Source organism: Ornithorhynchus anatinus, unplaced genomic scaffold (assembly GCF_004115215.2).
Source record: "Ornithorhynchus anatinus isolate Pmale09 unplaced genomic scaffold, mOrnAna1.pri.v4 scaffold_346_arrow_ctg1, whole genome shotgun sequence".
In the NCBI taxonomy this organism is placed as follows: domain Eukaryota; kingdom Metazoa; phylum Chordata; class Mammalia; order Monotremata; family Ornithorhynchidae; genus Ornithorhynchus; species Ornithorhynchus anatinus.
In genome coordinates, this window is record NW_024396780.1 from 2412 (window position 1) to 16296 (window position 13885).

The window sequence follows — 13885 nt, forward strand, 5'->3', positions numbered from 1 at the left end:
AGGCCAGAGAGGTGGGTGGCAGCACTGACAATAAATAGTAACAAACGAAATCGATAATATAGCAACATGATACAGTATGATACAATAGAGTAGTGTTAATAAGCGGGCAATGACCAGGGTCGGGGGTAGGCTCGATTAAGGGCCGACCTGATCAAAGTCAAAGTCAGGCGGCTGGTGAGGCCAGAGAGGTGGGTAGCAGCCCTGACAACAATAAACAATAACGAGCGAAATCGCTAATATAGCAACGTGGTACAGTAAAACACAATACAATAGAGTTAATAAGCAGGCGATGAGCAGGGTCGGGGGACGATCCAACCCTACCCGATCAGATTCAAAGTCAAGCAGCTAGCGGCCGAGAGAGTCCCAGAGCTCATGACCAAATGTCCCTGTGGCGGCGGGGGGAGCCCTGTGGTTGTCCCAGGTGGGTTGCGGCTGTGGGCGGCGGCTAAGGTAACATGGTGAGAACAAAGACATCGTCGCCCGGGGCGGGGGCGGGGGAGAGGAATCACCTCAAGGGGAAAGAGGGAGTGAGGGCTTCCCAAAATGGCCACCTCAGGCGGAGTAGGGGGGCGGTTGGGGAGCACAATGTCCCCGGGCCCAAGCAGGGGGACACAATGTCCCCAGAGGACACAATGTCCCTCGGGCCGAACAGGGGAGCACAATGTCCCCGGGCCCGAGCGGGGGTGTGGGGGAGGGGTGTGTGGAATGGGAGCTGGTGGCTGGGGGTCTGTGGGGGCGAAGATCCTTAGTGTCGGAGTTCCCGAGCGGGGGTGCGGAGGTGCAGGTTGGGAAAGGATGAGACGGGCGCGGGTCCTGGCGGTCCAAGGCTCAGCTCCCCGGGGGAGGCAGAGGAGGCGCAGATGAGTCGGCAGCAGCAGGCGAAGTTGGGGGGCTTGTCGGGAATCGGTCCGGGCGGGCCAAGGCTGCGCCTCAGGGGAGCAGAGATCCTGAGCCCACGTGGCAATGGCTCCAAGGGTCCGGGCAATGACAAGGCTCAGCTTCCCAGGAGAGAGGGGCGGTCCCGGCGTGGATGAGTCGGCGGTCGGCGGCCAAAAAGCAGCTAAAGTCAATGGTCGGTGGCCAAAAAGGATGCTAAAGAGCTATCCTGGAAATGGGGGGGGCAGGCAGTCCAAGGAACCGCCGCCTGGGAGGAGAGCCCCGAGTCCATGTGGTGGCTGACTTGGTTGGGAAGAGGGGGACCGGCGGTCTAAGACTCACCCCCAGGGGAGCAGAGATCCCGAGCCCACTGTACCTCGCTGGGCCGGACGCGCGGACCGTTTCCCCGTGGCCCGAGTCCCGGGGCTGGTAGCCGGGCAGGGAGGGTTGGCGATGGAAGCCCTGCGGGCCCCCAAGGCCGAGCGTGGGGCTTACTGTGGCCCCTCTCTGGTCTGGGACCTCGGGGGGCAGAGAAGAAACTACCCTGGCCGAGGGCAAGAGGTTAGGCGCTTGGTCTGGGCCGTGTTCGTAAGAGAGAAGAACTGTTTACATCTCTTTTAAATAAACACTTTTATTTTTAAAATATACGACTTTGCATTTTAAAAAAGGCAAAACGTCATCTCTGGCGTCGTGCTCATCGTCTGTCCTCCCACGACGCTGCCTTGGTTGCCCTGGAAGGATCTAGCGAAAGGGCAGAGGGCGGCGGGGGGGGCGGGCTTTGGTGCCCCAGGGGTAAAGGCTCGCGTGATGGAGGCCGAGGCCCCGCGGGAGATGGCGGTGTTGGGGTTTCTTCGTAAAACGCTGCTCTGCCCTGAAACGCAGAGCCGGGGAGGCTCCCCGCCGAGAGGACGGAGCCGGCTCCAGGACGGAAGCCCAGGTCTCGGGCCCATCTTCTGCAGTGTCGGACTGGGGGCAGGCACGGTCCCCGCTCAGATTGCCCTCGGCCCGGCCTGGGGGCCTTTACCCCTGCCGTTGGTGACTGGGGGCTCCGTGACCCAGAAACCGGGCCCGGGCGTCTGTGGGTGGGGCCGGGGCCGTTTCACGGAGGCAGCTGACCTTTCGCTAATGCCGAGGCGCCCGCCGGCCTTCTCCCGGGGGCGACAGATCACGTGGAAAAGCTCCGGCCGCTTCTCTTTACTCAGAACCCCACTGGTAGGAGGGAGAGGTCAGATAAGGGACCCCCTCCCCGCCGCCTTTCCTGCTTGCTTCCCGGGGGCAGCCTTTCCGGAGTCCCTCTCCTGACTGGTTCGCCTCCCCGGGGTGGCCACAACCCCCGTGGGAAAGGGTGGGCGAGACAGAGGCGGGATCTGGGGCACGAGGCAGAGCGCTCCACGCTCACCAGAGGTCGAGCTGTCAGGCGGGCACCGAGAGCTCACCGATCCCCCGGAGGGACCAAATCCCACAGCTTCCCGCATCAGGGAGAGGAGGAGGAGGGGACTTCGGGGCTGGGCCAGAGGCCGACCCTCTGGCTGGGGCAAAGCGGGGTGGGGTGTGGGGCATCTCTCCCTGGCACGGAGCGGGAGGGTACAGGCGGCTGCCCCTCCCCGACCGCAGAGGGGAGAAGTTCCCACCGAGGCAAGGGGGTGTGGCCGATGGGCTCACCCCGGGTTGTCCTGGGGAGCCGGGAGAAAGGTGAAGGGGTGAAGCCTTTTCCAGGGTGTCAGAGGGGGCACGGTTCCCAAGTCGTGGGGGATCAGAGGGTGTGGGGTTGGCCTGGGACGGGAAAGCCTTTCCCTGGGGGCAGAAACTACCCGCTCGATCCAACCATAGGTGGCCAGATGGCTGTTTGTTGGGGGACGGCCTGGCCCCGGGAATCGGCGGAGCGGGAGGGAGAGTCGCCGCCACCCCCGTCTACCCCCTTTCCACCCCCCTGGACACCCCAACAGAAACCTCTTCAAACCTCCAGTAGAATCTGGGAGTGCCCCACCGCTTCCTAGCCCCGGGGCCGAAGGAGGATGAGCAAGTGGGTCGGGGAGTGAGCCGGGGGGCTCTGATGGCAGGAATGTAAGACATTTCAGGCTGCTTTGGGGCCATTTCCCCCCGGGGCCATCGTCTCCTCCTCCATTTCCAGCTACGCCCCTCGAAAACTGTCCGTCTCTTCACGGCTCCGGGTTTCTTCTCTTTCGGCCACCGTCAGGCTGCCGGAGGAAAGTGAACTACGTCTGCGGGTTTGGGGGATGGCAGGGAGCCCCTTCCCTTCTCCGAACCGGGAGGGACCGGTGGTGCCCGGAGAAGCAGGGAGCCGGCGGGCTCGGCGGGGGCTTCCCCGAGAGACGCAGGAGGGAGGCCCGAGCTTCTGCCAGAGGCCTTGGCTTTGAGCTGCCGGGGGGGAGCTAGGCAAGCACCCGTGGCGGGCGGCACGGAGCCCCCGCCCCTTCCCCAAAGTCTCCTGGTCGGCCTTCGGGTGCCGTTCGAGCCCGGACAGTGGAATGGCTTCTCTCGCTTCCAAAGAGAAATTCCGCTTCAAACAAACCCACAAACGGTGATTGTTCTATCCTACGAGTGCACGGTGAACAAGGATTGTACGTACAATAGGAAAAAACAAAACAAAAAACAGTGCCTTAAACAGTGCTCACCACAACTCGGGCTATCTCTATACAGCATGCAACAGTAATGATGGGAGGGACTGAAGCCCAGGGCCCGGAGGACCCGATCCCGGGAGGAACTGGAATCCCGGGGGGACTGGGACCAGCGGGAGAATAGGAACCTGGAGCGGGACGACGGAATCGGGGGAAACCGGAGTCGGGGGCGGTAAGGCCACCGGATCCGGTGGGAAACCGGAGGCCGGCAGCCAGGAGGAACCGGGGGGAGAGACTCGCCCACAGCAGCTCGCGATCATCCCTCGGCCCAAGAGGGCACGGGGAGGGACCCCGTCCCGGACGCGTCTTGGCCCGCCGGCCCGTCTCCACGCTCGGGACCCCACGGGGCATCCCGCGGGGAAGTACTGGCCTTGCGGCTGCTGCGGGAGAGCTCCGCTGCCCCCTTCTGGCCCCGCTCCTGCCCTCCACAGCTGCTGGGGTAGCGCCCTGCCGCTGAAGAAGCCGGAGACCCAGCTCTGCAAGGAGCTCTCCCGGAGGCCTTCGCGGGGGAAGCCCCGGGGATCCGCTTTCCTTATCCGACTTGGCGAGGCAGACTGGGCATGCAGGGAAAGAAGTGGGAGCGTCGGAAGAAGGGAGGAGGCCGCCGATGGGGGGGGGGCGGCGGCCCCGCGGGGTGGGATGGGGTCCCGGGTCCCATCCGGAACAGCTGCGCCCAGCTCTCCTCAGCCGGGCCTTCTGTGCGGTAGGGGAGCTCGGGGTTTGGGGCCGGGTGGAACGCTATAAGCCACTCGATGCAGCGGAGAGTTCCCCCCGGGAGCCTCGGTGAACCGATGAGAGATTTGGCCCCCCAAGGCCGCCCTCCTCCCCTCTTTCCCGGGTTGTGCCGTCCTGGAAGATCACGGGGGTGGGGAGGGGAGGGTCGTCTGGTGGTCGGAACCGGGGAGGACAGAGAAGGGCCATTTCTGGGCCGGCACCCTAGACGGGAGGCCTGAGCGCCCCCGGCATGAGCCGTACGCCCCCAGGGCACCGTCGCCACCCAGCGAGATGCCGGTCGCCTTCTCCGGAGGCCAACGTTCGCTCTCCCCGACGGAAGCCCGGCGGCTGCCTGGAGTCTCCCGGACCTCGTCCTCTCCGTCCGTTCGGGGCGGGCGGGCGCCCGGGGCCCCGCTGCGTACGCCCCCGGCTCCTCTTCCTCCAGGGCGGGGCCCCGGTTCGGTCGCGTCTCCGGGAGCCCCTTACTCGGCGCTCCTCGTACCCTCGCCGGCTAGGACCACCGAAGCGCTACCCTCTGGCGGTCGGGCCTGGGGAAGGCCCACCCCCAGCGGGAGGAAAATCCTGGCTGGCCCCAGCCAGCCCGAGTCACCTTTCAGCCGCCAAGCCTCCCAGCCTCGGGCGGGCCCCGCCCAACACACCGGCGAGCCCACGACGTCCCTCATGGAGCCCGTCCGCTCCGTCGCCGCTGGGGGCCACGGAAGCCTCGCGGCCCCCCCTCACTTCCCCGGGCGGCCGAAGTTCTCTGGGGAGGGGGCTGGGGGAGAGACGAGGGCCTCCGGGCAGCTCGGCCTCCCTCCCCCGCTCCTCCATCACCACCGCCGGGGTCTGGGCGGGGGGGCGGGAGGACCGCGGGCCCCGGGAGCGCCTCACCACTGCCGCAGGTGAAGGTCGATGCCGGCGTTCAGACTGAGATCGGTGACGTCCAGGAAGTCGATGTTGAAGAGGTTGGGTCCCGCGGCCGCCACCGAGCCGAAGCCGGCGGCGGAGCCGGGTGGCGTGAGGTCCAGCCACTCCATGGTCTCCCAGGGGGACTCGGTGAAGCTGACGGGCAGCCCCCCGCCCTCCACCAAGGAGGAGGACGACGAGGAGGCGGACGGGGGCGGGAGCCGGGTCTGCATCGGGGACAGGGGCGCGTGCAGGATCTCGTGGGAGTCGAGCAGCTCAGCGGTGGCCTTCCCGGGGAAGGAGTCCATCATCCCTTCGAACTGGGGCTCCTCGCTCCCGATTTTGAGGAGTGGGAGGTCGCCCACCTTCCCCAGCGGGCTGTGGGAGCTCAGTAAGACTTCGAAGTGGTTGTCGCCGCTGTGGGAGCAGCGGTCGAAAGGCAGCGGGGCCGGGCTGGGGGTGAACGGAGAGGACGGTTTGGGGAGCGGGGGGCCGGGGGGCCGGGCGGGCCCGGAGAACGGGACGGCTTTCTGAAGGCAGGAGCGGTCATCCCTGGCGTTGGCTGGCATCTCTGGGCGGGAAGACAGAATCGGAGGATCGCACTCCCCTCGGAGCCGGGGGTGCGGGGCAGAGAGAACCCCCCCCCCCTGCATGGACGGGGGTGACGTTTAAATCGAACCTAGGTGAGGCCCGACCCGCCCTCCCACCTGGCCTCACGTTCCGCTCTGAGCGACGTCGCCGTCCGGTTCGGGATCCACCCATTCCCCGTGCGGTCCCCGATCCCTGCAAAACCCGAATGACGGCAACTGCCATCTTGAAAAACAGCCAGACACCCGTCTTCCCGGAGGAGGGGCCGAGGGACAACGGGGAAGAGGTGCCCGGGTCCATTTCCCAGAAAGCCGAAGGGCCGGCTCGCTGTCGGCGGGGCTGCGTTCCCCAGCGAGCCGGATCTTCCTAGAGTGGGCCGCCTCTCGCCGGGGGAAGCAGCGTGGCTTAGTGGAAAGAGCAGGGCCCGGGATTCGGGGGACCTCGGTCCTAATCCGGCTTCTCGACCGGTCATGCCAGGCAAGCCCGGACCAGTCCCTTAGCTACTCTGTGCCTTGGTTTCCTCTTCTGGAAAATGGGGAAGCAGCGGGGCTCAGTGGCTGGAGCCCGGGCCCGGGAGTTGGAGATCGTGGGTTCGGATCCCGACTCCGCCGCCTGGCGGCTGGGTGACTTCGGGCGAGTCACTTCACTTCTCTGGGCCTCGGCGACCTCATCTGGAAAATGGGGATGACGACCGGGAGCCCCATGCGGGCCAACCTGATCAGCCGGTATCCTCCCCAGCGCTGAGAACAGTGCTTTGCACATAGTAAGCGCTTAACAGATGCCAACATTATTACAATTATTATTATTATTAATAATGAACCTACTCCCTCCCACTTAGACTGGGAGCTCCTTATGGGACGGGGACTGCGTCCGACCTGATTAGCGTCTAGCTACCCCAGTGCTTAAAACAGTGCTAGATACATAATAAGTGCTTAACAAACACTGTTATTACTCGTGGCTCAGTGGAAAGGGCCTGGGCTTGGGACTCATGGGTTCAAATTCTGGCTCTGCTACTTGTCAGCTGGGTGACTGTGGGCAAGCCACTTCACTTCTCTGTGCCTCAGTTACCTCATCTGTAAAATGGGGATTAACTGTGAGCCTCACATGGGACAACCTGATTACCCTGTATCTATCCCAGTGCTTAGAACAGTGCTAGGCACATAGTAAGCGCTTAACAAATACCAACATTATTATTCTCTGCACCTCAGTGACCTCATCTGTCAAATGGGGATTAACTGTGAGCCTCTCGTGGGCCAACATGACGACCCTCTATTTCCCCCAGCGCTTAGAATAGTGCTCGGCATGTAGTAAGAGCTTAACAAATACCAACATTATTATTATTATTGTTATTATTACTATTTTTTTTCCAGAAAGCCAGTGGGCTATCTTCCTGTAGTCAGGCCACATTTCACACAAAGCCAAGGGGATAATTATACTTAATAATAATAATGGTGGTATTTATTAAGCACTCACTATTTACCAGTCACTGTGGTAAGAGCCGGGATAGATCCAAGTTTATCAGGTTGGACACAGCCCCCGTCCCTGCGGGGCTCACAGTCTCAATTCCCATTTTACAGATGAGGTCGCCAAGGTCCAGAGAAATGAAGTGACTTGGCCAAGGTCACCCAGCAGACAGGCGGCGGCATTAGAACTCAGGCTCTTTGGACTTCCGGGCCCGCACCCCACCCACTGAGCCGTGAAATTCCTGGAGTCGGACTAGATTCCCACCTCGGCCTCTTTGCTGGTCTTTCCCCGCTCCAGTTTACACTTCGCCCTGCCTGGCCAGATCATTTTTCTACCAAATCCTTCATCTCTTCCTGCTCCTCAAGAAGACTCAGCAGTAGTGCAACCAACAAAAACTCCGCTCACTTCGCTCCTCTAACACTAAGCTGCTCCCTCCACTCCAAGCTCCGTCTATCTCACCGCCGACCGCTCCCCACGTCCTCCCTCTGGCCTGGGACTCCCTTTCCCTTCGCATCTCTTTCCCCACATTCGAAGCATTATTAAAAGCACATTTCCAAGAGGCCTTCCCCGACCAAGCCCTCATTTCCTCTTCTCCCACTCCCTCCGTCGTCGTCCTCGCACTTGGATTTGAACAATTTATTCCCCACTCCCTCGGCCCCACAGCACTCACGTATATTACCGTCTGCCCCTCTAGACTGGACGCTCGTTGTGGATGGGTAAGGCGATTACCAACTGAGTTATACCGTGCTCTCCCCGGCGCTTAGAACGATGCGCTGAACGTAGGGCGCGCTCGATAAAGACGATCGACTGATCGATCGCCTTTCGTTCCGGACAGGTTACCCGGAACCACCTGGTTGTTATTGCTTTGGGTCAGGCCAAGAAGGGTTTGGACTCTCTGCATCCCAATCCTCCTCTGAGCAAATTATAATGTGTGAATCTTGTGTTGGGAGTCACTTGTCTCTCAAAAATATTCCCTCTGTGTTTCCCAGCTGGGCCAGGGTCATGGTCAGAGCCCTGGAAAGCCCCTCTAATGCTCCCGATTCTCCTGGATGTTTCTCGACGGAGCCAAGATGCCGCCTCTCCAAGTTATTTTGATGTGATTATACCAGCCTCCGAAACACCAACCGCAAAAACATGGGCTCCGATCACGGGGATGGAGAAAGTGAACAATGGAGTGGTCAGACGAGAGGAAGGAAAATTAATTTGGGGAAAAAGAGACGCCGGAAAGGAGGAGATGAGGGAGAGCTCTTCTTTCTCTGCCCCTCAATGGCCCGCTTCCAATTCCCGAGGTTCCGCCCTAGAGCGATGGGCATCTCCCGCCAGGGTGCCCGCATCCCCGCCCGGGATGGACACCCAAGCGTCTTGTACAGAGCTAAGCGCTAAGCGCTTGGGCAAAGCCGTTGATGGATTCTTCAGCATCCAACGAATCCAAGATGGCAGCCTAGCGAGACGCCTGCCCCACCCCCGACCTTAGGGTTCCCCTTGTAAAACAAGCCAAGTTTTCCTACCTCCGCTCTCAATGAGGACGTCCAGGAGCTCATCCATCTGCTGGCTCCGAGTTAGCTGCTGGAACCAATCACAGAGCCAGAGGAGAGTTAGAAAGTAGGTTCCCCAGATCCCGAGGGAGTTCGGCAGTCACAGCTTGCAGAGTCTCTTGGTTATGCGTTTTTTTTTTTAAAAAAAGGATTCACTCAAAGCTCAGCGTTCATCCGAAGAAGTGAAATACCGAGGAGGAATGGCAAGGGGGCTGAAAGGAGAGAGCAAGAAGCCCAGAGAGAGCGTGAGAGAGGGCAGAGCTACCTCCAAGGACTTTCCCTTGTGGCCTGCTGGGCAGCGGGATGTACGACGACACGCAGCGCCAGATTTCTCCAGGGCAACGGTCCACCGGCCCGGGTTTCTATCTTCGATAACAGGTGGCTCTGCCAATCGGCCGACAGGCTGCCGATCCTCCTGTCTTCAAAACCCTCCCCAAATCTCACCTCCTCCAAGAAGCCTTCCCTAACTAAGCCCTCATTCCCCCTACTCGCCTATACACTCAGCTGTGTGGCTCTCCCCTGACTCCATGCTTACCTACATATCCTCGGACTCGAGGTTTTCCCCGCCTCCGTTGTTTGTTTTAACGTCTCTCTCCTCCCACACCTCTGTGGGCAGGGATTGTACTGGCCTCCTCTGTCGAAGCAGGCTTTCCCAAGCGCTTAGTAGAGTGCTCCGCACCCGGTGAGTGCTCAGTAAATACCAAATAATCATAATAATTAGGGTACCTGTGGAGTGCTTACTATTTTCTAGGCACTGTACTGAGCGCTGGGGTGGTGGATACCAGCAAATGCGGTTGGCGCCCATGGAATGCAGTCTCAATCCCCATTTTACAGATGAGGGAACTGAGGCCCAGGGAAACGAAGTAGTAATAAGAATAATTACGGTGCTCGTTAAGTGCTTAGCACGTGTCAGACACTGTTCTAAGCGCCGGGGTAGTGCTAGTTGATCATATTGGATGCAGTCCCCGTCCCACACTGGGCTGGCACTCTTAATCTCTGTATTTTACAGATGAGGTAAGCGCGGCACGGAGGGGCGAAGTGACTTGATCAAGGTCGCAGAGCAGACACGGGGCAAAGGCGGGATTGGAACCCATGACCTTCTGACTCCCAGTGCCGTGTCTTAGCCACTACACTGAGCTGCTTCTCCATTACCACCGATCCATTGATGGACCGATTAATGGCGGCTCTCCCCCGACCCTAGCCAGCCAGCCTCCTGGTTCGGTACGGACTGATTCACGGCTTTAATCTTTCCATCCCTGCGCTTTCCCATCCCTCTCACCCTTCCGCCGCGACTCCTGGGTCTCCCGTCATGGGGAAGACTCTTCCCCAAGCTGGGATTCGACCCGTTAGCTCAGCTCAAGGGCCTATGGGGCTGGTTGGAATTCTCTTTCCCAGCAACCTGGCCCCCTGCTCCTCGGGCATCATCGCCATCGTCGGCATCTCCCTGATTTTTGTTTTTTCCCTAAATAATGATCCAACCGCGGTAATACTCTATGTCGAGCCCTGTCCAGAGTGCCGGGGTAGCAGTTATACAAGAAGCAGGTGAGACGCCATCCCCGTCCCCCATGGGGCTCCCAGTCTAACGGGGAGGAAGAACCGGAATCGAATTCCCATTTTACACGGGAGGAAACGGGCGAAGAGAGGAGTCGGGGCCAGGAATGGTGGTTCCTTCACTGGTCTCTCACCCGGCAATGGACCATTTAATCCATCGTGAAATCCCATCGGTGCCCCCTCTACAGCGTCGCTAAAATCCGCCCCTTCCTCTCCATCTGAACCGCTACCTCATTCATCTGCTCCCTTCCGCATCGCCCTGATGTGCTCCCTTTATTCGTCTGTCCTCCCGGCCCCACTTGTGTCCAAATCTGGAATTTTTTTACGTATATCGATGTCTGCCTCCCCAACTCGAGACTGTAAACGCGTTGTGGGCGGGGAATGGGTCTGTTTACTGCTGTCCAGAACTCTTCCTGACCTCTAAGCGCAGCGTTCTGCGCACGGTAAGTGCTCGGGAAATACGACCGAATGAATCAGGAGGGGACGAGGCCCCTTCCTCAGTGACTTCATAAAGTAGAGCACCCCAGAGGGCCAAGCCCGCTCCTCTAGGAAGACTAGATCACAGAGTCCCCCGCTTCGCTGCACCCTCGTAGGAGGGAGGCAGCTTGACCTCTGACGGTACTGGGCTGAACTCGGAAAAAGCTGGGGACGGGACCGAACAGAAAAGGCCAACGGTGCCCTTGGCGCAGGGGAAACATGAAGAAAGTATGATTGATCCACGGCGCCGGTCTGCGCTCCTTTGGGATTGGCAGCCAGGGGCTCGGGACGTGACGGAACAGGAGCCGGCTGGCTCGGCTCGCTCAGTCCTGGGGCCCCGGAAAATGAGCTCCCCTGTGTCCCGGCATCCCGGCGGTCCAGGAATGGGAAAGCTGCAGGGAACGGTTTCATCTTGCTTCTCCAACTGAACCCAGGGATGGGGGTTGGCGGGACGCTGGCAGTACGCCGCAAGGTCACCGGGATCTGGCGCCCTCAGGGATCCGGCCTGGGCCTCAGTGCCTGTAAACTCTTAACAAATGCTGCCATTATTTATTATTATTATTATTATTATTACTCCCACCTGGGCCCCTCTCCTCCCAGCATCCTCCCCTCCTGGCCTGCTCCACAAGCCGAAAGACAACTTGACGGACGGCTTTTTCCCCTTCTCTTCCCCTACGTCTGCCCTCCTCCTCCGGCCTGAGAATCCTGGGCGGGCCCCTCCGGTCGTTCATTCTGTTGTATTTATGGAGCGCTTATGATGTGCAGAGCACTGTACTGAGCGCTTGGAAAGCACAAGTCAGCAGTGATCGATCCTCTAACGCTCGTGGTCCAAAGAAAGTCCCCGAGGTGGCTGGTGGATCGGGGCCCAGCAGAGTGGCGAGTTTCGGGCAGGGGGAGGTCGGGGGGAAGCAGCACGGCTCAGTGGAGAGAGCCCAGGCCCAGGAGGAGGAAGGACCTGGGTTCTGATCCTGCCTCCATCACTCATCTGCCATGTGACCTTGGGCGGGTCACTTCCCTTCTCTGTGCCTCAGTTACCTCATCTGGAAAAAATGGCGATTAAGACGGGGAGCCTCATATGGGACAGAGACTATGTCCTACATGAGGCTCCCCGTCTTAATCGCCATTTGACGTGTAACTACCCCAGTGCTTAAAACAGTGCTCGGCACATAGCATGAGCTTAACAAGTACCATAATTATTATGTTGATTAAAATTATTATCATTAATAAGTCATATCTACCCCAGCACTTAAAACAGTGATTGACACACAGCGTGCCTTACCAAGTACCATAATTATTATTTATTATTAAGATTATTGCTATTACTACTATTATTATCATTAACTTGTCTCTACTCCAGAACTTAAAACAGTGCCTGGCCCACAGCAAGCACTAAACAAGTACCATCATTATTATTAGGATTAAGATTATTGTTATTATTACTGGTAATACTGACTGGTATCTACCCCAGTACTTAAAACAGTGCTTGGCACATAGGATGTGCTTAACAAGTCCCATAATTATTATTACGATTAAGATGATGGTTATTATTATTATTATTACTATTATTATTATTAACTTGTATCAACCCCAGTACTTCAAACAGTGCTTGGCAAATAGGAGGTGCTTAACAAGAGCCATAATTATTATAGGATTAAGATTATTGTTATTCTTATTACTACGACTAATAATAATAATAACTTGTATCAACCCCAGTACTTCAAACAGTGCTTGGCACATAGGATGTGCTTAACAAGTACCACAATTCTTATTAGGATTGAGGTGATTGTTATTATTATTAATAATAATAACTTGTATCAGCCCCAGTACTTAAAACAGTGCTTGGCACATAGGGTGTGCTTAACAAGTACCATAATTATTATCAGGCTTAAGATTATTATCATTTTTTTACTACTATTAATTACATGTATCAACCCAGTACTTAAAACAGTACAAATGTGCCAAAACCCAGTGGCACATAGGACGGGTTTAACAAGGACCACGATTATTATAGAAGCAGCGTGGCTCGGTGGCAAGAGCCACTTGGTCATGGGTTCGAATCCCAGTTCTACCACCTGTCAGCTGTGTGACTGTGGGCAAGTAACTTAACTTCTCTGTCCCTCAATTCCCTCATCCGGAAAATGGGGATTAACTGGGCACCTCACGGGGGACAATCTGATGACCCTGTATCTACCTCAGCGTTTAGAACAGTGCTCGGCACATAGTAAGTGCTTAACAAATACCAACATTATTATTATTATTATTAAGAGCCCGGGCTTGGGAGTCAGAGGTCATGGGTTCGAATCCCGGCTCCCGCCACTCGGCAGCTGGGAACCATGGGCGAGTCACTTCGCTTCTCTGGGCCTCAGTGACCTCATCTGGAAAATGGGGATGAAGACTGGGGGCTGCTCGTGGACGACCTGATGACCCTGTATCTCCCCCAGTGCTTAGAACAGTGCTTTCCACTGTTAACAAATACCAACATTATTATTATTAGGATTATTGTTGTTATTATTATTAGGGACAGAGATTGGCTCTCCCTCTGCACACTGACCCCTGTTGGCCCCAACCAGGCTCTGCCCCTGAGCGCCCCTCATTTATTCATTCATTCAATAGTATTGACTGAGCGCTTACTACGTGCAGAGCACTGTACTAAGCTCCTGGAATGGACAATTCGGCAACAGATAGAGACGATCCCTGCCCATCGACGGGCTCACAGTCTAATCAGGGGAGATGGACGGACAAAAACAAGACAACTTAATCGTGATAAAGGTCACAGCTTCGCTCGCCCTTTCTTCATCCTCTTCCCTTTGGCTCCGGCCCATCCCCACTTCCCCGTGTCCTCTGCCTCCCATCGAGCGTTCATCCTGGGGTCCCCCGTCTCAGGTGAGGGAGGGTCAGTGCCAGGGAGCGATAGGAGCGGGGGCCCCGGCTGGGACAAGGCAGGCCGGAGCTGCGGAGGAGCGCCGGGGCGGAGGGGGCGGACTGACGCCTACCTTGAGCTGCAGGGCAGGACTCTTCGGAGAGCCACTGTCGCCACCGCCATCGCTGCCCTCAGCCTGGAGGCCACAGAAAGGCGCAGGCAGGCCTGGCTGGCCGGCAGTGAAAACCATGGGGCTGCCCTCTGGGGCTCCTGAG

The 13885-nt window shown here is 58.3% G+C and overlaps 1 protein-coding gene across 1 annotated transcript in view; it reads right to left on the reverse strand.

Annotated features, from left to right (window-relative positions):
* Positions 1 to 5113: 5113 nt before the first annotated feature.
* Positions 5114 to 13885, reverse strand: part of MYOCD (myocardin) — a gene marked incomplete at its 5' end in the record, with an annotated part of 35129 nt that continues 26357 nt past the window's right edge. The window contains 2 exons of the mRNA XM_029057149.2: positions 5114 to 5706; positions 8696 to 8753. Of these exons, the coding sequence (XP_028912982.2) occupies positions 5117 to 5706; positions 8696 to 8753 (648 nt within the window). The remainder of the gene's footprint in view (positions 5707 to 8695; positions 8754 to 13885) is intronic.